Source organism: Vombatus ursinus, unplaced genomic scaffold (genome assembly GCF_900497805.2).
Source record: "Vombatus ursinus unplaced genomic scaffold, bare-nosed wombat genome assembly UNPS02012602.1, whole genome shotgun sequence".
In the NCBI taxonomy this organism is placed as follows: Eukaryota; Metazoa; Chordata; class Mammalia; order Diprotodontia; family Vombatidae; genus Vombatus; species Vombatus ursinus.
The window spans coordinates 5,464,083-5,489,126 of record NW_020952380.1 but is presented as its reverse complement, the minus strand read 5'-3'; the positions used below and the strand labels follow the sequence as shown (position 1 = coordinate 5,489,126).

General features: G+C 38.3%; 1 protein-coding gene across 1 annotated transcript in view; it reads left to right on the top strand.

Moving 5' to 3' along the window:
* Positions 1 to 500: 500 nt before the first annotated feature.
* SAMD5 (sterile alpha motif domain containing 5) overlaps positions 501 to 25,044 on the top strand; it is a 33,563-nt gene continuing 9,019 nt past the window's right edge. The window contains exon 1 of the mRNA XM_027857974.1: positions 501 to 1,770. Coding sequence (XP_027713775.1) covers positions 1,273 to 1,770 — 498 coding nt within the window. The 5' untranslated portion in view covers positions 501 to 1,272. The remainder of the gene's footprint in view (positions 1,771 to 25,044) is intronic.

Sequence of the window (25,044 nt, the reverse complement as noted above, 5' to 3'; positions counted from 1 at the left end):
AGAAGCCGTGAGCTGACGCGCTGCAGGCTGAGCTCTGCCTCGGACCCACCGCGGGTTTTGGGTGTGCTGTGGACCTCGATTACCCGCCGCTTTATTCCGTGGCCTCCTCTGCTGCCCAGGGTTAAGCTAACGCCACCCCAACTCGGGAGGCAGCTCCTCCACCCGAGCGCAGCACGGACACTACGAAACAGATGCGCGGCTCGCTAAGTTGAAGGGTGAGGGCCGAGCTTGGCACCTTGGCGGGTGGCGCTGCCCAGGACAGGAGAAAGGTGCAAGTTAGCGAGGACAAGTAGGGGAGAAGGGAAACTAGGATATCCAGCCTCGCCCTGTCTGTGGACCCCGGCCTGGGAATCCACACTACCATCCTTGTTGATAAAGGCAAAGTGGGAAGAACAGAAGGAAGACGTGGGTGCTTCTGTATGTGAGAGAAGTCCTGTTTAGGGGAAGGAACTGAAAGGAGCGGACCGGGGAGCTTCCGTATGCAAGAGAAGCCCTGTTTAGGGGGACAAGTCTAAAGGCAGCCGCTGAGGTTCACCCCGCCCTCCAGTCAGCAGTTGAGAAACCACGGGACAAGGGACCGGGGAGGGTGCTGAGGGGGAGGTGAATAACACCTACGTAGATGAGACACATCAGGGCGACTGTGCAACTGTCTGGCTGAAGGATCCTCCTCTTCCTCCTCAACATGGTACTACGTGTTAAAAAGCAAACACGGAGCAAATAGTAAATAGAGATGCATGAAGCCATAGAGGAAAGGAGACGAACGGAACTGAATCGAGCAGAAGAGAAACTGAAGGAAAGCGAGGACTAACCTAACCTCGTATCGTCCAAATAGAGCCCCCGAACCGGGCTTGCTCCAAAGAGGGCCTGTGAGTAAACACCTTCTCGGCCACCCACCCTCAACCGAGTGACAGAAGCTCGCCTGCTCCGAGGGAATAAGCAGCAATACCAATAGATCACTGTCTGTGAACTGTGAGCTGTGGCTGCTGTTCGCGAGGGATTTAATTTTTTTTTTTTTTTTTGCTTTTACATTTTTCTTCCAGTTTTTTTTTTAAGGTGTCTGCTATTTTCCCGATTCCAACTCCGTGCTATTCCGTCTTCAGCTTCGTAGATTGTTAATTTTTACCTCATCTCTCTCCACCCCCACCCCCACCCCCACCCCTTTCCTCCGTGGAAAGAGAAGGATTAAAAGTTACAAGTATTGTTATCGTTGGGTTTGTAGGTTATTCTTTCCCCACTCTCCTTTTGGTGTGTGTTGTAAAAGTAGTGAGTACTATGTGCACCAACATAGTTTACGAATGGCTGAAAGCCCTTCAACTCCCCCAGTACGCGGAGTCCTTCATGGATAATGGCTACGATGACCTGGAGGTATGCAAACAGATCGGGGATCCTGACTTGGACGCCATCGGGGTCCTGGCCCCCCAGCACCGGCGCCGGATCCACGACGCGGTAAGAAGGCTACGGGAGCAAGATGCCAATGCTGCCGGCCTCTACTTCACCCTGGAGCCGCAGCAGCTGCAGCCCCAGCAGCAGCCTGGTTCCCCTTCCCCAGAAATCTACACCAGTCACCTAGTGGAGCAGTATGAGGGCCAGGCTTGGAGGGAGTCTCAGCCTGGCCAGACCCAAGGACCCAGGGGGGTCTCCAAGAACCAGAAAGCCGGGTCCCGCAGCAAGGAACTGGTGACTTATCCCAAACTCAAACTGAAAATCATGATCAGAGATAAACTCGTCCGGGATGGAATCAATTTAAGCAAGCCCCCGTACTCCAACAAGGTAAGAACTAACCTCTCCACGCTCTCCCAGCCATCCCATCCCCGTTAGCGTGCTTGTGTTGATGAAGGTGGTGGTGCCAGTTTAGTTTTGTCAGTCCCTGGTGGTCAGTCTCACCTACCAGAGAGGGAAGAATGACGCTGAATGTTTTGATTTTTTTCTCTTTCCTGAGAAGGAGGTGGTCAACTCATTTCTGATGTACCAAACTGAGGTGGGCAAGGGTCTCACTATCTTCCCCAAGAAGCCCCTTTCATAGCCACTGGTTCTCACTTGTTGGATATTGTTTCTCCTACTGGAGTGTAGGAGAATTGTTAATGTCCTGTCTCCTTAGCATTTCAGTCTTAAGTATCTCTGAAGAATGGCAGATATGTCGTTATTTTATACCTTTGTCATCTCCTTTCCTAGTCCCTCTCCTTTTTTTTTTTTTTTTTGGTTGTGATGTTGCCTCCAGAACTCTCATGTTTTTCCATTTAGTTTGTATAGATGAGTCAAGTTATGTTATAGAGAAGAATTCTTTGAAGGCGTTGTCTAGAGAATAGAATTTTTTAAAAAAAGTTGATAATTATAAAATGGATAGGGGGAAATCCAAGGACTGCTGTAAAAATTGGAAAGCAATGTCATCTTTAGATCCTTTGGGGGGGGGAAGTGAATAAAACATATATTAGGGTCTTGGAAATGCTTTAAGGCAATGCCTTGAGTTTTCCAAATACAGAACTTATAAAGCAACTAAATCAACTGAGCACAAAAGGTTGACTAAGCAAATGCTTGAGGTCAGTATGATGTCATGTGTTTGATGGATGTAGTCAATGAGGGGTTGATTCATTAAGTAAAACTTTAGATTGCAGACAGCTCCAGATGAGCCACATTTGGAGAAATAAGAGCTAAAGAGCTCATGAAAAATTGTTCAGCTTGAATAAAAGAGAGATAATAGACATAGGCAAATGCAAAAATAGGTCATAAATGATGACAAACCTTTTATGAAGCCTTTGGGAAATAACTTGGGAATTATCAGTTTGTAAAGGTACTACTACTCTACTAGAAGGGACAGGGCCAAAGTACTGGTGGGAGATGAAGGGTGTTAACAAAAAAAAAAATTTAAATGAGAAAATGTCATTATTTCACATAATACCATGCTTCTTAGCTCAAAACACACTGTAGCTTTGGTTGCTTCACACTTTTAGGATGGAAAATACTACTCTATCAAAAGGAAGATGATATCCTGAGATGATGTCTGAAGAAATAGTTTTTTTTAAAATGCAAATGATGAAGAGTTAGAAAAGAGTAAATGCACAGAAAATAACATAGAATGATAAAAGATTGGCTCCTTTTATGAAAGGCAAGTAGGAATGTAAATGTAAATTAATGAAAGGAACAAATTGAGATTCTTAATAGGTTGTGGTTCTCTTTTGGAAATGGTATCATATGGAGAAGTTAAGGAAAAATGCAAGTGGATTAAAGAGCAGATTAGATGGTTTAACGTATTATTTATTTGGATTTTCCAAGGCACTTTGAAATAAGGTTAAATATTTGAGTAACCTACTTTAGGGCATAAACTGGTTACTGGGAGATCAAAAAGTCTGCTTTACATTTAGGATGCACTACCCTGAGTATATTACCTGTATTCATGGGAGGAGACTATATTTGATAATTATACTGTATAACAGAATAGATAGACATTTTTCAATTAGGAATAGTGACTGGTCAGGGTATGGGAACACATTAGTGTAAATGACTCATTTCCTAAGAGAACAGTTGAAAGGAGGTTGGAATCAGTCAGTTGAATAGTCATTTACTGCTGACGAGGTGATGGAGCCTGACAGTGAATCTGAGCTCCTCAGCATGTTGTGATGGGCTCAGGCAGGAACCAGAAAGTCCTTCAGCGTGGAAGTTTCCTAAGCTACCCATAAAAGACAAGATGTAGGCCTGAGAGAAAAGGAGGATGGTTCCTGAGGGGAGTGTTGAGAAAGGAACCTATGCGGGGAATAAAGCAGCAGGTTTAGAATGACAAGACAAGTAGTTGACTTTATCAAAGGATGGTGTCAAAGCATGCTATTGAGTTGTGGTCTTCTACCTGTAGGAGCAGAATAAAACATACATCATAGTGAATCTTATTCAGGACCTTCTGACTGTCCTGGGTTTGTATTTACTTTCTATACGAAACATTATTTGACACAACTTTACTATGACTGTCATAGAACATAAATTTGGTGATGTGTAACCAGAAGAACCCATCAATGATGAGCCTCATTTCTCCTTCTCTGGTTTATTTTACCTGCAGCCAAATGGGCCTGCAGATTGTTTTGGAAGCTTTCTTAATCACTAACTATTCCATTGGTACTTCAGATGAAGAGGGGAAAAAATAGGACAGCAGACCTCAATGTTTGAAGACCTGTATTGTAAGCTCATACAAATAAGAGGTGAATATAATCAAAATGAATAAGCAAGATTGATGAGTATTCATTAGTAGAATCATGACCACTGCTCTGAATGCTTTAGCTGTGGGTTAGAGAGAGGGTTATTTAGATTTTCTACTGTATATCTTTTTTAATGAATTCTGCTGTTTTCATTTAAGCCACAATTTAGATCATATTGTTTCTGCAGAATCTGTAGGCCTCTATCTGACTTGGATCTGAATGTGAATTAGTCATTATGTGCAATTTGGAATTCTGATCATTACAATTCAGCTTCTCATTTACAGACATTAGCATCCGTGATCTCTGTGATTTGGCACTTCATAAGAATATTAGATCAGTCTTCAAAATGGATTAAATTAGGAAATATTAAGGCAGGAAAGTTGAGTTCTTTAGAGAGGAAACTAGCTGGGTAGAACTGAGAGAAAAGTAAAACTTGTTATTGTGGTGAAGGGAACTTCTAATTGGCCACAAACTCCATAACATCTTTCCACTTGTATCTTGAATCTTACAAAATGCAAATGATCTTTACTTTTTCCTTGGACAGTTTTTGCAATAGCCTTCTAATTGATCTCCTTGCCTGGTTCTCTCATCTCACTCATCTGTCTTCCACACAACTAGCAAGTCAATATTCATGAATTACAGACTTGACCATGTCACTCCTTATGCAAAAATCTTCAGTGACTCGCTCTCGCTTTTTTTAAATTAATTTTTAGTTTTCAACATTCACTTCCATAAGCTTTTGAATTTTAAATTTTCTCCCCCTCACTCTCCTCTTCCCTTCCCAAGATGGCATGCAATCTGATATAGGCTTTTCATATACATTCCTATTAAACATATTTTCACATTAGTCATGTTGTAAAGAATTAGAACTAATAGGAAGAACCACAAGAAAGAAACAAAACAGAAGGAAAAAAAAAGAGCAAATAGTATGCTTTGATCTGCATTTGACTCCACAGTTCTTTCTCTGGATGTGGATAGCATTTTCCATCATGAGACTTTTGGAGTTGTCTTACATCCTTGCATTGCTGAGAAGAGCTTAGTTTATCAAAGTGAGTCATAGCACAACGTGGCTGTTACTGTGTACAGTGTTCTCCTGGTTCTGCTCACTTCACTCAGCATCAGTCCATGTAAGTCTTTCCAGGTTTTTCTGAAATCTGCTTGCTCATCATTTCTTATAACACAGTAGTATTCTATTATATTCATTTATGACAACTTGTTTAGCCATTCCCAAATTTATGGGCATCCTGTCAATTTCCAATTCTTTGCCACCACAGAAAGAGCTGCTATAAATATTTTTGTACATGCGGGTCCTTTTCCCATCACTCTTGCTTTTTTAAGATAAAATATAAGTACCCTAGTCTGGTATTTAAAGCCCTCTACAATCAGGGTTCCATGTACTTTGCCAGTATTCTCCTCCACATGGTTCTCCATTTGAGTTAAACTGGCATTCTAGCTGTCCTCCCATACCCAGTATTTCATCTCCCACCTCCATTCTCTTGCAGAAATGATTTCTCCAAGTCTGGAGTATGCTCCCTGCTGGTCTTACCATCATAGAGTCCTTTGCTTCCTTCAAGGAACAGCTCAGATGTTGCCTCCTATGGGATTACTTTCCTTATCTTTCCCTTTGCCCTCCCTTAATTATCAGTTAACAAGAATTTATTAAGCACGTACCTGTTAAATGCCATTCAGTGTTCTAGGTGCTGGGTATGCAAAGACAAAAGTGAAATTGCCCCTGTTCTCAAGGAGTTTACATTCAGTTGGGGGAGACAGCATGTGCTTATACAGGGTGAGCCAAAAATCTTAGTGCAGTTTCAGGCTTGAATAGCTTGACACTGCACTAAGATTTTTGGAGCACCTTACATAGTTATATATGAAATAAATACAAGGACATTGAGTGGAGGAAGCACAAGCATCTTCCAGGATCAGAAAAGATTTCATGTAGAAGGTGGGACTTGAGTTGATTTTTTTTAAGGAAACAGGGATTCTAAGAGGTAGAGGTGAGGAGTGAGTGCATTCCAGGCATGAGGAACAACCAAGGCAAAGCATTGAGACAGGAGTGTTTTTCAGCTTTTCAGTAAGAAGAGTAGTTTGGACTTTTGAGTTTGTGAAGGGGGATTTTATATATCTACATCTATATGTATAGATAAATAGACACGCATATATAGACACCCCCCCCACACCCACTGGTTATATTGTCTCTATTCACAGGTTTTTTTTTTGTTTGTATTGAGCTCAGTAAAACAAAATAAACAATGTAGAGTGACTTACAAGGTGCTTGTGTGTGTGTGTGTGTGTGTAGGTGTATGTGTCAGTCTGTCAAGTTCTCTTGAGCATGGTGTTCATTGGCGTGAGTATATGGTTGTACCTAGAAATGCTGACTCCAATTCCAACTATTTAATTTTATGGGAAACTAGATAAGAGGAAGAGAGTGGCTTAGAGTGCATGAGAGATGCCTGAAGCCTCACATCCAACAGCTTTCAAGTATCTCTTCCCACTCACCTCCAACCCTCATAGTCTACCAACAAGAGATGAATGGGCTCAGAAACTATTTTAAAATTCAAATGATCCTTAGGAAGCTGTATGGTCATTCACATACATGCCCACATGTACACACAAGCATGTCTACACACATACACATGTGGTGAATTTTTTCAGATCAGTCTCTAAGTAATCAGTCAAGAAAGATTTTCATTTGACTTTTGAATTTTGGATGGGAATTTTAGATGTTGAGTTTGGGTGAAGTTGGGGGACTTTGGATGTCAAAGAGTAAGACACTAGTAACATTAAGGTATTTAGAATCTAGATGGCAAGAGAGAGAGAGAAGGTTTGAGGTAGGATTGGAATTCAGAAAGGGGAGGTAGGGGGATAACTACTTTTCATTTTTTCTTACCATATTATAGTAAGTATGACTAACACCTTGTATTCATAGTGTTCCTTTATTTAAAAAGCTTTTTCATTCTCGCCACAATCCTTTCCAGGGAGAGGGGAGAGAGTAAAAGACATCAATGCTCTGATGGTTCAAGGTAGTTATGTTAAGTGGTTGCCAGGTAATATTTTAGAAGGATTTGTTTTCACTTCAAGCCAGCAAGCCTAGTATAAGCCTTTGGAAAGAGCTGAAGACAAATGTCAGATTTATTCCAATGTATATAAGGTGTTCGGGTAATGTAATTTCCTCCACCCCTCAGTAACTGCTATTCTTACTGTGCTCTCCTACTGTCCTCTCAAAATAACAACAAAGAACTTTCAATGATTTGTATAAAGTCAGTATGCTGGAGTCGAAGAAAATACTCTATTTGGAGTCAGAGAGCATGAGCAAATCTACTTAGCCCAGAAATGGGTATAAAAACACTTGTGCTATTTATCTTACAGGGATGTTACGAAGTAGGATTAAATCTCCTTCCTCTCTACTTAATTTTTTTATGGAGAGGGGCAGAGGGAAAAGGGTAGATGAGATAAAGTATTGAAGTGCTTAGTTTGTATTAGTGGTTAAATCTGGTAGATATAAACTGGTTTTTACCATCTTCTACTGTCTTGGCACTGTGTTTAACCACTTATTGACTCAAGGATTGATATTAAATTATTTTACCCTCTCCTGTCTTCTTTGAAGAGAGTTATTTGATTCAATAGAGTATATTCCTTCTCTCACTCTGTCTCTCTGAATCTCTTTTTAAAAATATCTTTTGTTTCTGTAGTTGATCTTGTTGCCTCTGGATCAACCTATTCTCAGATCATTCTATGTCTCCTGTATCTTCATCCTTTTAATTCCCTATATAGCTCACTCTGAAGAAGTTGTATAATGCTCACCATGTGGAATATAAAAGGAATCCTCAACATGAAGACTGAAAAAAGGAATAAAAATTCATTTCTTTGAAGCTGAAACAATCTATCATTCAAATCATAAGTATTCAGAACCAAAGGCATATAAAATGATTTTTAGAAATCATTTCCCCCAGACTATAAGCATAATATAGGATAGGCATATATATCCCTCAACGTACACAAAAGTACCATGGAAGAACTTTATCCATCATGCTTGGTGAGGAGGAGAACATTTAGAACTTTTATAACTCTTGGTTATCCAATTTGAACTGTTTATATTTTGTATTGACATTTATTAAATGCCTACAATATGCAAGGTGCTCTGAGCCCTGGAGATAGCAAGAGCTGTAGAGCATTTTTTTTTATTCTTTCTATCAGAGTTTAGAATATAATAGGGCAATATGGCACAGCATTTTCACTCACATCTACATAGGCTTGGCAAAGGCTTTCCTCACAAATGAATAGACTACAAGAGAATGTGAAAGAGGTAAAAGATGTCTGAACAAAATCATATTTATGATCTGAGGAGGGACAGATGACTTCATTTGGTAGGAAGTGGAGTGTGTGAGAAATCAGCAAAGACATTATGGAGGATATGGCATCTGAGCTGGGCCTTGGAGGAAGAGCATCTCAACAAAGAGATGAGGACTGAGAATTTTAGACAGGGATACACAAAGGCATAGAGATGGGGCTGTATCGGATGCAATCTGGAGGTAGTAGTCCTGAGTAGTGGAACAATAAAGGAACTGAACTGGAGTAGCTAGGTGGCAAAGTGGATAGGGCACCTGGGACTGGATGCAAGAAGACTCATCTTCCTGAGTTCATATCTGACCTCAGACACTAGCTATGTGACCCTGGGCAAGTCACTTAATCCTGTTTGCCTCAAATTCCTCATCTGTAAAATGAGCTGGAGAAGGACATGGTAAACCATTCCATTCCAGTATCTTTGCCAAGAAAACCCCAAATGGGGTCAAAACAGTTGGATAGGACTGAAATGACTGAGAAACAACAAAGTTTGCTGGAACCAAATGGCCTTAAAAGCCCATCTGAAGAATCTGTATTTTGTCCTAGAGGTAACATACAAGAATTTTGAACAGAGATGGCCTGTAGTTAGTCCCATTTATTTGAGAGGTGACTGAAGGACCAATTAAAGAAGGGAGAAGCTAGAGGCAGGGAGACAAGGCAGGAAGTAATTAATACTGACAGGTTGAATTAAAACATCCCTTGGGCTGACTTCACCTAGGTTGGTATGAATATAGCAAAAGGAAAGAGGAAGGTTTGAAACTGGTAGTAGAACATTCAGCAACAGTTGTCAACTAATTGCATGGGGGAACAGGGTAGTGAATTAGAAAGAAGAGTCAGAGAATTAAAGATGACTTTAGTTACTTAAAAGAAGAATGGCTGTCTTTCTGTCTTTCTCTGCCTGACCCCTCCCCTTGGTTCTCTCTTGCTCTCCCCCATTCCCCCTCCACCTGTGTAGCAAAGAGAAATGTGTCATATTAAAAGATTATAACTACCCAGCAAATTTATGTATGTTTTACAGTTATTTCCTAACTTTTGGGGAGAAATTCCACTTTTAATTTAATCATTGAATGTTAGCTTGGCAGGGACAATAGCATAAAATAATAGTATACAAACAATCTACAGTGGCTGACTCCTCACAAAAAGCATGAGGTATATGACTAATTTTGTACATACATGAACTAAGTGCCAAATAGTAGTTTAGAGGAATTCCACTACTGTTTCTAATAGAAAGAAATTATCTGGGCTTCTCTTCATGACTTATTCATTTAGATTTCAAGGAGTTTGAAAGAGAGAAAAAGTGAGAATTGCAAAAACAGTTTTTGGAAAGTATGTCTTAGCGATAGGGAAACTCCTGCACAATCACCTGAGAAAAATTTGCTTAAATTGGCACACGTATGTATATGTTCATGTGTATACACGAAAAGTATTATTTCTCAAATCTTTAGGATAAAATAATGGCATTTTGTAATAAAAGAAGGCCAATTTAATATGAAAGAGCTAATGAGCAACTATTGTATAAATCTGAAATAAGTTTACTGGGGTCATTTTTAACTGTGATTTGCATAATATGGATCCATCTCTGGTTTTCTAGAAAAATACCAAAGTACATATGTAGTGGAAGTAAAATGAGAAAATTTTAGTATAGATATTATTGGAATAATTCTTATTTGCCTTTAAACTTTCCCTTAGACATCACAGACAATGAACTTCATAAAGAAGTTGAAACTAGGAGAAGGAATCAGGCTAGAAAAAAGTACGTTGGGTATTGGAGAAAGCAATATTTCACTTTTTCTATCACGTACTCCATATGCAATTGTTTTCGCAGAAATGTATATGCCATCATCGTATCTGGCAGGCATACCTACTTTAGGGATAACTATGTATCCACAAAGAATAGTAAAGATCTTCATTATCAAATATTCCCTCTGGGAAAACCGTTCATTGATAGAAGTACTAGTACATTAAAGTAGTAACAGGATTTTCAGGGCCATAAAATGGTGCAGCCATAGACAATATTTATGAAGTGAAAAAGCATTTATTTGCGTAAGGAGCCACTCAAGATTTCTTTTGACTTCTATTTGATGTAGTATCTTTTACTTTAATCAGGTTCAGGTAAAGAAGGAATCTGACAAATATGAAATATACAACCTCGGTGGAGAAATTAATTTTGCCGAGTAATGTTAAATGTATTCAAGGCCAACGGGCACGTGAAGAAATAATGGGATCAGTTCTAATCTGCATTTGTAGCTCCTCTTTCCGATTCACCTCGGTTGGGTAGTGGGGACTTTTTTTTTTCCAGCTTTTCACAAGGCTTCTGTGATTAGTCAACCAAGAACCATTTATTAAGCATCTGTCGTGTGTTAGGCACTGGAGTAGGTAATAGGATACAAAGGCAAAAACACAAAAAACCCAACAACAAAAAAACACAAAGAGTTTGCATTTTATTGGGAAAGACGACATGTACATAAATATATGCAGAATAAATTTGAGGCTCTTAGAGCACTAGCAGTTTGGGGATCAGGAAAAGCATCATATTGTGGAGAAAATGGTCTTTCAGCTGCATCTTGAAGCAAGTGAGAATTCTGTCAGAGTTGAGGAAACGGGAGGTGCAGGTTAGAGAGTGGACCTGAACCTGAAAATTGATGCTTTGAAGGATTTTTTATTTCATTCATTGTGACTCCCATGACACAGCAATTCACCCATTCTCTCTCACTCTGTGTGAATATAGATTCATGTCTTATCATAAATTATCTACAGGGATTCATCTGGTGCTTGGCACAGAGTAGGGACTTAATAAGTATTCAATGACTGAGCAAAGATTTTCCTCTCATTCTCTTGACATTGTGTGGATCCCATTGGGAGCACATGGGCTATCTGTTGGCTATCCTTCCTTCTTGTCATATGAAAAACCCACCTTTTATTTCTAGATTTCTCTTTGCAATCAGATCAAACAAAAAATAATTTGGTCTTTTAGGACTGATGTAAGTATTCATAGATCATGAAGTGAAATAGTTTAGAGTGATGCCATCAACTCTTAAGTTTTATTATTTCTGTGTATCTTTTACATTAAATGTTACTATTTTTTAGCACAGTAATTTGGGTTGGTTTGTGTGCCTGTGCTACTAGATACTATATATTGACATACTTGCCTCGACAAGATGTGGTGAATCGTGTCTTCTTCCAGTGTCCTTTAAGGATGTTTATTTATTAAAACAATGTGGCAGGAAAAACTTTAGAACAGATGCACTATATCAAAATTTCTCTTAAGAAGTATGACATGCCTTTAGTATGCCTCAATGCTGCTGGTTTTGGATGTACAAACTAAAATATGTTAAATGTTCTTTGGGGGAAAGGAGAAGAGAGAGATGATTCCTTTTGAAGTGAATATAAGAAAGAGGTCCTCGGACATGACCTAACGTTATGAAAGCCTTTTGTAGTATTATTTAGCCAGATATTAGTAGTAGTACTAGAAGACCATAAGTAATGCTTTTATTTACTAACGCTCTTTTCTTAGGTACTGTCTCTCATTTCCTGTCTATGGACTAGAATGTAGAAAACTTGCTTTTAGCCTCGTTTTTCCCATATACCCTTCAAGGTCTTACTTAGCTCTCTGCTACTAATGGCCTCTTCAAAACCTGCATAAAGATAAGGAAGTTCTCTGTGGGGGACCCACCATTTTTTTTTCAAAATAGAAAACCATGGTTCTAAGTAGTAATTGACCATGCCCTTCATAGACCTTATCTAACTAGTATTATAGGTATTGAGTTGAAGGAATCCCTTTATGGGTTATAGATTCCCATTACAGGCTATGACAGCATGCTTTTTTGACTATGGGAAGGCAAGTGGTAACTGAAGTTGATGCCAGGTGGGGTGGAAGTTGAGTCACTGATTTTTAGTGGCAATTAATTTTAAGATTAAATTAAAAGTAATTTTGATGATTGACTTAAAATTGCAATTAATGTCTATGGTATACATCATATAATTTTTATATACTTCATTGTATGAAGGTACCAGGTAGGAAGGTTAATGAAGGTTAATTGTCTGGGGCAGACAATGCAACTGCCTAAGTTGGATCCAGAGCTGAACAGTAGGCAGGAAGCAGATTGGATAGCTTTTGGGAAATGACAAAGTATGTTGGACAACCCTAGTTTCTTAAGGAAATATAGACTTATCTTTTAATATCAACAATTGGTATTTCCCATATGGTAGTAAGACATGACATACAGCAGTGTCAAAGAACTGAAAATAAATATCACACAGAAAGGTGATGGAGAGGTACATGATAGGTATGAGCAGACTGTAACATATAACCAATGAGGAAGTTTGAAAAAGAAGAGGAGTAAAATGTACCTTCAAGGAAATGTATGGTAGGAAGAGAATATGGAATGGTTCCATAGCAAGAATGAGGAGTGACACATCGACAGCCAAAGTGTTCCAGTAGTATCCTTGAGATATCAGAAGAAAGTGAGGAAGGCTTCTAGTATATTGGGTGGATCATTTATTTCAAACTTATAGTTGGATGTAGACAAAAGAGGCAAGATGAATGGGCATGGATGGTATGAGATCTGCATTGTTGTACAACACAACAAACTGAAGGGATCATAGACCCATTTAGGTAATATACGGCAGATTATCCAAAATAAGGAAGGTAATAATGCCTTTGTATTCTGCCATGATAGAACCACACCAGGAATATTGATTTTTGGTGGCATACTTTAGGAAAGCTATTGATAAACTGGAGAGAATCCAGTAAAAATCAAACCAGAATGGTAAGAGGACTTGAAACCATTCCCTGCAGACATCATTGAGGAGAACCTAAAGGTCTTTAGGATGGGGAGGAACAGACTTAGGGGGAGCATCCAATAGCTGTCTTGAAGTCCCCCTAGCATTCCCTTTGCTTTTGTAGCCCCTGTTTACTGCCTCTGTCTTTTCTATGCACATGCCTCTATGTCTGCTAACTTGTTCTAATTTTCCAAGTTCACTCTTTTGTAAGGCTCCTTGGGATTGATTTCCTGGAGCTTCTCTCAATGAGCAGCAGCATTCTTGCCTCTCCCATTGGGCTCTTGAAAATAAGCAAGGCATTTAAAATAACCTGGCATGTCCCTAGGAATTGGACCTGCTTCCTTTTACATATGATGTTTAAAAAGCCATCAAGTGAGCAGAGAATTGTCAACAGTGGGAGACACACAAATGTGATTTACTGTGTGCTAAATAACTGTTTGGTGAAACTAGAGAAGGGCACTGTATCATATCTCCTTCCCTGGAACAATATAAGCTACCCCTTCACCCCCTCCTCCTTTTTACTTTCGCTGTGGCTAAAACATGGAAGTCTATGATCAGACATTTCTACTTGGCCCCAGGCTGTAGAACTACAGACAATGGGTAAAATTTGTAAAGAGGTAGGATTGGGCTCCATGTAAGTAAAAATTTCCAAACAATTGGACCCATCCAAAAGTGAAATGGGTTGCCTCAGGACCTAATAGTTTCCCCCTCACTGGAGGATGACAAGCAGAAGATGAATGACCAGTTGTTGTGTATATTGTAGAAGGGATACTTGCTCAGATATAGGTGGGACTAGATGATCTCTGAGGTCCCCTTATATGAAAGTCTGATTCTGTGATTAATTCAATTAATTAATCCTAATAGCTCCTTGGTATGATTGTTATTTTTTTATCTAGGCTCAAGTGAGAGGTCAAACTTATGGGACCTTCCCAATTCTTTAATGAATGGTCCTTTTTCCTTGACCTTGGTATAGAGAATTAAAATCCTGTCTCTGATATGAACTGGCTGTGCAACTGTGGGAAAGTGCCAATCTAAAATACCTCCAGTATATTTATGTTTAAGAATAGAAATTCATATACTGCTCTAGTGGTATGAAATGTTTATTTATGACCGCCATATCTGCAAATAAATGATTCCTTTATACTATGTAAATACACCAAATAGTTTTTTGCTTTATCACTTCATAACAGATAACTTCACAGGATGCTTCTCAGAAGATTCTTCATCAAGGAGATAGTACTCTTGAAAAATTCTGAATAAGCTCATCTGCTGAGGTTTTCTGGGGCCTTTTGTACTTTCTGCTAACTTCCTCTGCATCTCAAAGTAATGTAGCCAGTGTGGTATTGATGCCTTTCAGCCTTTTTTTTTTTTTTTTAAAGTTACTTCAGAGCTTGAGGAAATACCAATTCCTGTGACATGGCTAAGACAATTGCCTAAACTGAGTTTTAGTGACATTTATGGACATAGTAATTAAAGTACTTTTGGGAGGTTTGGAAGGTTTCTGTGATTTGAATGACAAATGAAACTCAGTTTGTACAGATTTGGAAAAAGTATAATTAATATATAAAACTTGATAAACCTTCTAATATGACCTTTGAGAAAATGGGGAAAATTTTTTTTAATGTGATACAGTTGAGATTTCTTCTCTGAGCTATTAATATCTAAATACCCAAAGTGATCATAGTTCTATAGATGGAAGTGACCTCATAGGCCATGTAGTATAACCCCTCATTTTATAGATGATGAAACTAATACCCAGGGAGCTTGTGATTTAAGGTTGCATGGGCAGTAAATGTTAGAGGTGGAATTTGAACTCAAATTCCCTGTCTGTAGAGCCACAGATCATTCTACAGCACCATATTACTAATAGAACTATTTTGGAAAAAGGCTTATATAAAGCAATGTTAATCAAAATGTAAATTACGAACCCTAGAGACTTGTAAGACATTTGTGAAAGAGTTTAAATTGGGATATTCTCTCTCTCTCCCTCTCCCTCTCCATCTCTCTCTTTCTCTCTCTCTTTCTCCCTCTACCCCCCTCTCCCCCTCTCTCCCTCATATTCCATCTTTCCCCATTTCAGATTTGGGAGTATTCCTTATAAGCGAACCTGACTCCTGCTAATTTCTGGCCTCAGTTGACTGGTAGAGTAGTAGAACAGGAGACAGAAATCTCAGAAATCACACAATTTTAGTCCATCTGCAAACTTTAATTTAACAGTTGTCATTCTAGTGTATTGACAGAAAATTAGCACTAATGGTGTGAGAATCTCAGGTATGTAGCCTACCCTATATAAGTAGCAAATGCTTTAGCAATGAAGAACATTATCTAACCATATGGGCTTCTTTGATCCCCTGATTCTACAGTGTATACTGTTGACAGATTGAGAGAAATACTGATATTGGCTTTTCATACATCCAGCAGTTCTGAATTCTGTTGAAGTATGCTTGGAGGAGATATGTAAAAGGACAGCCTCATCTAAATTACACATTCAAAAGTCTTCATTAAAGGAGGCTCACGGTTCTTGTAAGTAATTTATTCACTAGCCACTAAAGGTACAGTAGTAAGTTATATTAACTGGTGTTATCCTTGCCAACAGGCTTAGTGGATTATCCCCATGTTTAGCGAAGGTACTGAACTGGTTAATTCACTTACCTAAGTACATGCCAACAGTAATGTTGCTTCAGGGCAATATAGTAAGAGTCTCTTTATTATTTTAACACAAGACTCATGTTGCTGCTGTAGACCAACCAGGTTATATACAGCTTTTTCTAACTTTAGTTATTAGAAGGTGTGGTTTAAACCATGTTCTAGTTAATACTTGCCCCATATGTCTTTGTTTTTTTGGTATCTTTTCATTCTAAAATTATTGTATTGAATTTTTAGGGGCTATTTTCTAAGTGAGAAATAAACAACTCATAGAATATTACTCATGAATTTACTTCTCACATTACCAAGGCAAAATGCTCTGACTTATTGTGCAGGATAAAGTAAATGCTTTCAAAGTTAATTCTCAATAGTTCAAAGTCTTGGCAACAAAGTAATTTTGGATACTAGTAGAAAATTTATGGGTTTCAATTAGAGCTTGTAGTGTATCATAATTCCAGTTTTATATCCCATGCAGTTCAGTGTTTTGGATTTTTAATGGGGCTACTGCAGTAATAATAAAAGTGATTCAAAATGCACCCAGTAATTACAGAGATTTGCTGTTGCCTTTGCATTAAAAATGATGATGATTTACATTCAATGAAATTGCAGTCTGTGACTGTATTTAGGATACTCTTGCTACTAAACTGCTTATTAGTTATGGTCAGTGATTTAAAGCTTAAGAGCTACATATTAGAAGGCTGTAAAATTATTTATTCTTTAATAGATATAGTAAATTTGAAACAGACATTAGGTTAATTATAATCTTGTACGTTAACAAATATATATTAGCCCTTTGTCTTCCCTTTGGTCCTTCTGAAATAAATTTCAAGTCAAAGAAAGTTTATTGGATTAACCAGTTCAGCATGTTTATTATTGACTCCTGGTTTCTGTTTGCTTTTCTAAATTTTGAGAAGATCTATGCAAATACCTTGTCTTTTGCTGTGGGGACTTCCCCACCCTAAACAAATTATTAGAGTATTTGTATTCTGGGTGGACAGAATTTACAGCAGTTTCAAAGGATCTCGCATATGGGCCTCTTTTTTGTGGTAAAGAGGGTGGTAAGAAGAAGGTATTTGATATAGTAGCTTTTATATTTATAGCCTCTTGGAGTTTAAAATACTCCTTAATAAATTATTTCATTTCATCAACATAATAATCCTGTGAAATTGTCATGCAAACATTACTGTTCCCATTTTAAAGATGAGAACCAGAGACAATTGTGACTTGCCCAAGGTATCATAGTTAGTAAATGTCAAAAGTAAAATTAGAACTTGAGTTTTGATTCCAAATCCATTGCTCTTTTAAATAGTCTGTAGTATATTAGATCAACAAACATAGGCATTATGAAGAAAAAAATTAAAACTTAGCAAAATGGAATGCTTTAATGCTGTACATATATAGGTTGAATTCTAGGATCTATTGGACTGCATTATGTTTTAAAATGAGGCAGAGCCCTTCTAGTGTAAATATTGGAATAACAGATCTCTCAGTTTTTTAGTGGTGGTGCTTTCTTTTTTTCTTTTCTTTTTCTGGATGTTTACTATACAATTTGAGATTTGGTCTCATTAATAATGCCTCTGTGATGATCTATGGGTAATGTTCCCCATAAGTAAAAAAAAAAAACACTTAAAATTTGAGAGGTAATATAAGATGTTGTACTCATTTGCTTTTAAAATTAAGAACAAGGACCTTAAAATATTTTTTATTAATTCAACAGATCATATAAAATGTACTTCCATCTTATGGTGAGTTAAGGAAAAGGAAGGAGAGATATTTATTTAACAAACTTTAATGGGATGGCATCCCCTATCCTATGTCTGTATAGGACATTGGTACTGAAAATTTTAGATGTTATGTGATTTTGGATTTTGTGATTTTTATTAAGTATACATGATATGATAGAAAAAGTATAGTACTAGAAGTCGGGGTATCTGGGTTTTAGCCTGGACTATGGAGTAAGCTAGCTTTGTGATTTCAGGCAAGTCACTATATAGGGTTCTTGTGAGAATCAAGTGAGTTAATATATGAAAACATTTTGGGAAAATTTTCTGTCTTGAAAACTCTAAAGCACAAGAGAAATAGAAAATATTTTTATTGATATTTCCTCTGTGAGTCCTGTGGAATTTAAGTCAAAGGCCAGAGGTTCCTTTTTTTTATAATATGGAGAAAGCATAGAAATGAGGTTTTGCTGCTCAGAGCCAGAAGAAATCCTTAGACATCTTTCAGTTCAGCCCCATTCATTTGGAAGATGAAGTTAAGCCAGGTTGTCACTTGACTGAAGTCACAAAGATAGCGAGTGTCTCACTCAGGTTTCCTGACTCCTAATTCAGTGCACTTTCCATTGAATTTTTCCTATTTCCTTTTAGCCTCCTCATACCATGCTTTTTTATATGTCCTAAATGCCTACAACTTTAATAGAAATGTATCCTTGAAAGTTCACCTATTATGGACTATAGAAAAACAAATGATTGTTTGCTTGAAACTATTTTCAGATTTGCCGTGTTTTCTATACACAAAATAAATTGGATCATGTCTAGTCAGCAGGATGTTAACTTGGACTGTCTTAGAATATCTCATGTCTTTCCATAGTAATAATTGCCAAAATCCTAATACATAAATAAAATAAATAAAATCTCATCAGTGGGAAGTTAACCCAGCTATTTTAAATTGTCTCATAGTCTCCTGTAAAACATAATCAGTTATTTTAGGTTATAGTTGAACTGAACATATTGCTATCAGATGTAGATCCCTTTTAAGGTAACACAATGGTATTGCGATTATAGTATTTCTTAAATTGATTTATTCTCACATTTTGAAGAAATCTTTTATATAGGAGGAGTATGAGTATTTAAATTGCTGAATACTGAGCAGCAGATGTACATTGCCTTTCAGAAGATCCAGAGTCATTGTAAAACATCCTTAGATCATTCCTTTGATTTTTCTCCTCACTATTTGTTCATTTGACAAGAGCATTTATTAAGCATCTCCTCTATGCCAGGCACTGGGGATACAAAGATGAAATGAAAACAATCCCTGTCCTCAAACAGCATATATTCTAAAGAGCACAAGCAACAATACAGATAGAGATCCACAATTACAAATTTATACATACAAATATATGTATGTGTTATCTATGTACACATGTATATGAGGGTATCTATCTCTCTATCTATGTTGTTATCAGGATAGACTATGGTAGGAAGTGGCCCTGGAGTTGAACCTTGAAATGGATAGAACTTGGATATACCAAAGGTGTCTTTCTAAATTTTGCTTGCCCCCACCCCTTGCTTTCCTTTCAAATGAAAGTGTAAATTATACAGGATATGGAAAATGTGGTCTAGTGGTCACGTGTGATTTTGGCCATTTAGAAATCCACAAGGCAGCTTGGTGAAATGGAAAGAAAGTTGAATTTGATTTCTAGGACCTGAGTTTGAATCCAGAATTTACTGCTTTCTACTACCTTTGTGACCTTGGGCAGTTAACTTCTGGATCTTGGTTTCTTTATATGCATAATTAAAGGACTAGTCTAGATGATCTCAAAGATTTCTTCCAGTTCTAGATCTATGAAAGTAGATCAATATAGCCATCCTATTGCAAAAAGCAGCCCAACTACCTGAGAGACCATACAGTGAATTTATAGTGATTTTGGAGAATAACTACTTTGCCACTGACTGTGAACGTTGCTTTCCTCAACATTTTGGCACTGTACAATCACATTAGTACAGTACCTAGACAAGGTCATTGCTTAATAAATGCTTGTTGACTGACTGGCTCCAAATCTAGTGTTCTAGACCACCCTTGACTAGCTAGTGAAAAATACAAGTCTATGTTGTCAAGTCATCAAGTATTTATTAAGCACATATTATGTGCTAGGCACCATGTAATTCATTAGGAGAGCACAAAGAAATGCAACAAAACAAAACAAAGCAGTTCCTGCTCTCATGGAGCTCATGAGGAACCCCCATCTAGTCAGGGAGACAAAATGCAAATAACTACAAACAAGGTAAATACGGGATATAGCACTAAGATTAAGGGGATCTGGGAAAGACTTCTTGTAGATGCTGGGATTTTAGGTAAAATTTGAAGGAAGACAGAGCTGAGGATGGAAAGAGTTCCAGTCATGGGGGAGAATCAATGAAAATGCTCATAGTCTGGACTTAAGGTGATGTGTTCCAAGTTGATATCACTGGATCTCGGTATACATGGAGAGAAGTAAGGTATTGGAAGACTAAGAAGGCAAAAAGGTGTCACATTATAAAGAACTGCAAAAGCTAACTGGAGGATTTTACATTTGATAATAGCGAGCTACTAGAGTTTATTGAATGGGGGGGAGGTATATAGTTATTTTATTATATATTATATATAATATATATTATATAATATATATTATATATAATATATAATATATATGTATTATATAGTTAGACTTTCATTTTAGAAATATCAGTTTGATAGATGAGTAAAAGATTAAGTAGAATGGAGAGTTAGGAGTCAAATCTAGGTCTTCTGACTCCTGATTCTCCATTCCATTCTGAAATCAGTAATTCCCTCTGTACTTAGTGATATATTTTAGTTGTTCATGAAATAACTGTGCCATTATAGCAGGTGTGACTTTAAACTAAGGTATTTTCAAACCTAACTGTTAAAGTCAAGATATATCTAATCTTAGATGACTATAGTCAGAAATCAGCATAATGTCTTTATTTATCTTGTAATTTAGTCTTTAAAATAACATAGTTTTACACCTGATGTTGTGGGATTAAAAACACTCTGCCTCCTCCTCCCCCAACCTTTAAAGTGCCATTTTAATGCAGTGTAAGTAAGGTTGAAAGTGAAGTGAGAACAAGTGGAGGAAACAATCTGTATTTTTGCCACCTCTTCCTACGGATGATTACTGCCAATTAACATGCTGCTTTTTGAATGTTAGTCACAATTGTAATGATGCACTACATTTCTTCTTTGGTTTGGTCTCAAAGGTCTGAAATAGGAATAGGGCTTGGAAAGTAACAAAGAGGTCTCTCTTTTGGTTGAAGGTAAGGAAAAACTTTCTCCAGAAGTGGAACGGGCTACCTGGGGATATAGAAGACCTGCCTCACTGGAGGTCTTTGAAGCTAGACCTGGTAGACCCACTTGTTAATAATTATAACTAGCATTTATGTAGCTACTTAAGGTTTGCAAAGCACTTTATATATGGAATCTCATTTGATCCACACCAAAACCCTGGGAGGTAGATGTTGTTATCCTCATTTTACAGATGAGAAAACTGAGTCTGAGGGAGATGAAATAATTTGCCCAAGGTCACACAGCTAGTAAGTCTGAGGCAGGATTTGAACTCATGTTTTGTTGACTGCAAGAGCAGGATTCTATGCACAGCATCACCAAGCTGCCTCATGTTTGTTGTAAATGGCCTTAGAGGTTCCTCCCAACTGGGATGTTATGTGATTCTGGTATGTGGGCAGGCTTAGTGCTTTGGGTCTTTGTTGAGTATGTGAAATGGAGAAAATGCAGTTAAGAGGTACAAAAGCATCTTCTTATCTTGGGCGTTTTGAATATCGCTTGGAGGAGGAGGAGAGAGAGGAAAGAGAGAGAGGAGGAGGAGGAGTGAGAGAGAGAGGAGAGAGAAGAAGAGAGAGAGAGAAGAGGAGAGAGAGAGAGAGGAGGAGTGAGAGAGAGGAGAGAGAAGAGGAGAGAGAGAGAGGAGGAGTGAGAGAGGAGAGAGAAGAAGAGAGAGAGAGGAGAGAGAGAGAGAGGAGGAGAGAGAGAGGAGAGAGAGGGGAGGAATGGGAGAGGGGGAGGAGAGAGAGAGAGGAGAGAGAAGGGGGAAGGGAGAAGAGAAGAGAGAGAGAGGGAGCGAGCCCATTTTTGCATCTGTATTTGTGCTTGAGGGGGTTTCCACAGGTCAGAATTCATTCCAGGAAATTGCTGTCATCTTTGTTAACTTTATGGCTGTAGTTCCCTCTGGAATCTGCATGAGGTCATACATGTCCTGGTCTCAGTTGTGTATCTTTGCAGATGGTGGGAGGTACAGAAAGCAGGCAGTAGGGAATGAAGTTGACAAAACAAGACTTACCTATAGAGAACAAGACAAGGTGCCCTATTAATGGCATTTTGGTAGCAGTATTTTTGCATGCTCATTTCCAGCTAATTACAAATTTTCTTTCCCAACCCCTCCTTCTACTCTCCCCGCCCAGTTGCTTTCAAATATTGCTCAGTCTTCCTTGGCTGCCACTTGCAATATAACTGATATTATTGTCTTATAGTAACTATTCTGTAATCCTGCTTGAAGAAATGATTCCTGCTGAAGCTCTCTCAACTTTTGGTTTCTCTCACCTAGGAAAAATTTGTGGGGGAGGGAGAAGAGAAGGGTGAGCCAGTTTGGCGTCAGCATGTTTAGCCTTCCTTGGTAATCAGATTTTGGCTTTTAAAAACTGTCACATTTGTATTCTTCTTGTAATTATGTTTTGTGGAATACTTCACAATGATAGATAATTTTTAAAAGAGAGTTAATGAAGAGATGAAGTGCTTAAAGCACACATTATTCATCTTTTATTCAAAATAATGACATCTTTGATGAACAGACTTCACACACGTCATAGCAGCATTATTGAAGCCTCGTTCTGGAGACTGTGCTTAAATATCTGTCTGCCTTTGGGTTAGAATGTACTGCATAGTGATTGTATCAGGAGGCCCAAAACAAAGCAAACATTTGCTTTTGTGTGGGCCAGGTGGTAGAAATGCAGCAAAAATAACAGCTATTAGCCTAGAAATTCAGACCTGTTAATTCCTGTAAGAGGCTAATCCTGCCATGACAAATCAAGCAGGTGGTACGGGTTCAGACTGTGGGACACCTGGTATTCTAGGTCATTGTTTCAGAGCTGCAATTAATTTGGGAAAATTTATATCTGGTAATTTCAGATGTCTAGGACTGGGCTGGATTGAACCTCCTGGAGCTTGTATGGGTTGGACAGAACCTTCTTAGCCAGTAGGCCAGGCCACAGTTCGACCAAGCCTTCAAGGATGGAGGATAGGGTTATGAAAAAAGGTCAATTGCCCATTCCACATACACATATGACACAGGTGTACCTACAACCTGCTTCCTATCATATCTGGGTAACTTAATCATTTTATTAACAAAACCAGCATGTTAATAAAAGGATGGTCATTTGGCTGTCTCTCTTAGACCAAAGACATTCATGACTGCTTTATATACCCTTTTGGAAGAGGAGTGGCAATAAACTCTGGTTAACATAATGGGAGGTGGATAGATTAAAATGAGAGATAGAGAGAGACACCCTTGGACAGAAAGTCTTATCTCTATACCCAGACCACCTCGCCCTTTGGGCAATCTAATCAAAGAACACAATGGGCTTATATTTAATTCCTTGTAAGGTTGGGTGGGGTCTGACCAAGATTGAGAGTTAGTTCAATATCATTATTAATGATGTCCTTCAAGAAACTGAATTTTTTCTTTTGAAAATCAGAACTTTAGAAGAAGAGAACTCTAGATCTTCCCAAATTATTGGTTATTAATAATAATTTCTCTCAAAACCTTGGAGACTTCAGGCCTGAAGAAGCCTCCACCCTCTAACACCTACCAGGAAATTATAATATCTATTTCATTCACATGATCTACTTATTCAAAAAATGATTTCAAGTGCAATTTAATTGTTCTGTTCCTATAAAATCCTTTGCTTACAAATAAAATGTCTACATGTGTAAATCTTTTTTATACTTAAAACAAATATCTTAAGAACTGCTTATGAAGGGCATAGTTACTGGAGGATGCTAAAGGTACTGGATTACTTGAATTCGAGAGATCCAGAATAGGACTAAAGTTGATTAGGTGCTCCTGCTGAGTTTGTCATCAGTATGGTGGACTCCTAGAAGTGGAGTGCCACCAGGCTATCTAAGGAGGGATGAATCAGCTCAACCTGGAAAACCAGAGCAGGTTAAAGCTTCTATGCCTGTCGGTATTGAGATTGGGCTGTGAGTTATCTTATTTCCAGCCTGGCAAGATACGGAGACAAAATCCTTAAAAAAAAAAAGGAAAAGAAAGAATTGTTCAGTTAAGTCTGATCTGGATGAGGAAAGTAGAAAAAACAGAAACATGACTGGGGGGATCTCTGGATTCTTTGTGAGATTCAAGAGCAACACACCATTGCCCCATCTGAACACTGTATCTGTTTGACTTTTCTGAATGTCACTTTTGTCATTTCTAGAATACCAACTACTTCACAGAATCATTGTGAGGAAAGTGTTTTGGGAATAGTAGAGCACTAAACAAATATACTTACCTAGAAGGATAGAATTTAGAAAGCACTTTGCTTATAAATTGACATTAGTAAGTTGCACTTGGTAACAACTAAGTAGTTAGAATTTTTGGATTCCTCTCCCAGTGCACAGTCAGTCAGAAAGCATTTATGAAGATCCTACTATGTGCCAGGTATTATGCTGCGAATAAAAATATAAGAGAACTCCCCAGAGAGCTTACATTCTGATGCGGGAAGACAACACATAAAACAAAGCAGAAAGGGTGGTGGAGAGGGGTGGATACCAAGAAATGGAACAGTATAGTAAGCAAAGTCCAGAATAGAGCCTGGAGAGGAATAAAGACATAGCAGCCTTGGATGCCGCCCTCCTTACATGGAGGTTCCAGGAGGAGCCATCCAATCAGAGACAGAGCTTCCAGGAGTGGAGGGTACTTCCAGTGCGTGAATTCCAGGGCTGAAGTGGACTTCCAGGATGAAAGGTTTCTGGGTTATTGTAGCATCTAGAGTAAAGCCTGGATAAAGATGCAGATTCTCCAAAACCATGTGGTTTTGAAAAGCACCTACTGTGTGAAAAGGGGTATATCTGGGGTATACAGCAGAAATGATATATAATTCCTGCCTTGGAGGAACTTAGAGAAGGGGCATAACTCCTTTGACATCAAATTTAGTGGTAGCCAGTGGGGTAGGGGGTGGGGTACATTGGGGATGGAGACCAAGTACACCTATGTTAATTCATTCCACAAACATTCATTAAGCGCACCTACTGGGACATAGGACGTGGTTTCTGCTCTCACAGAGCAGATAACTCTGTGTCTGCAATA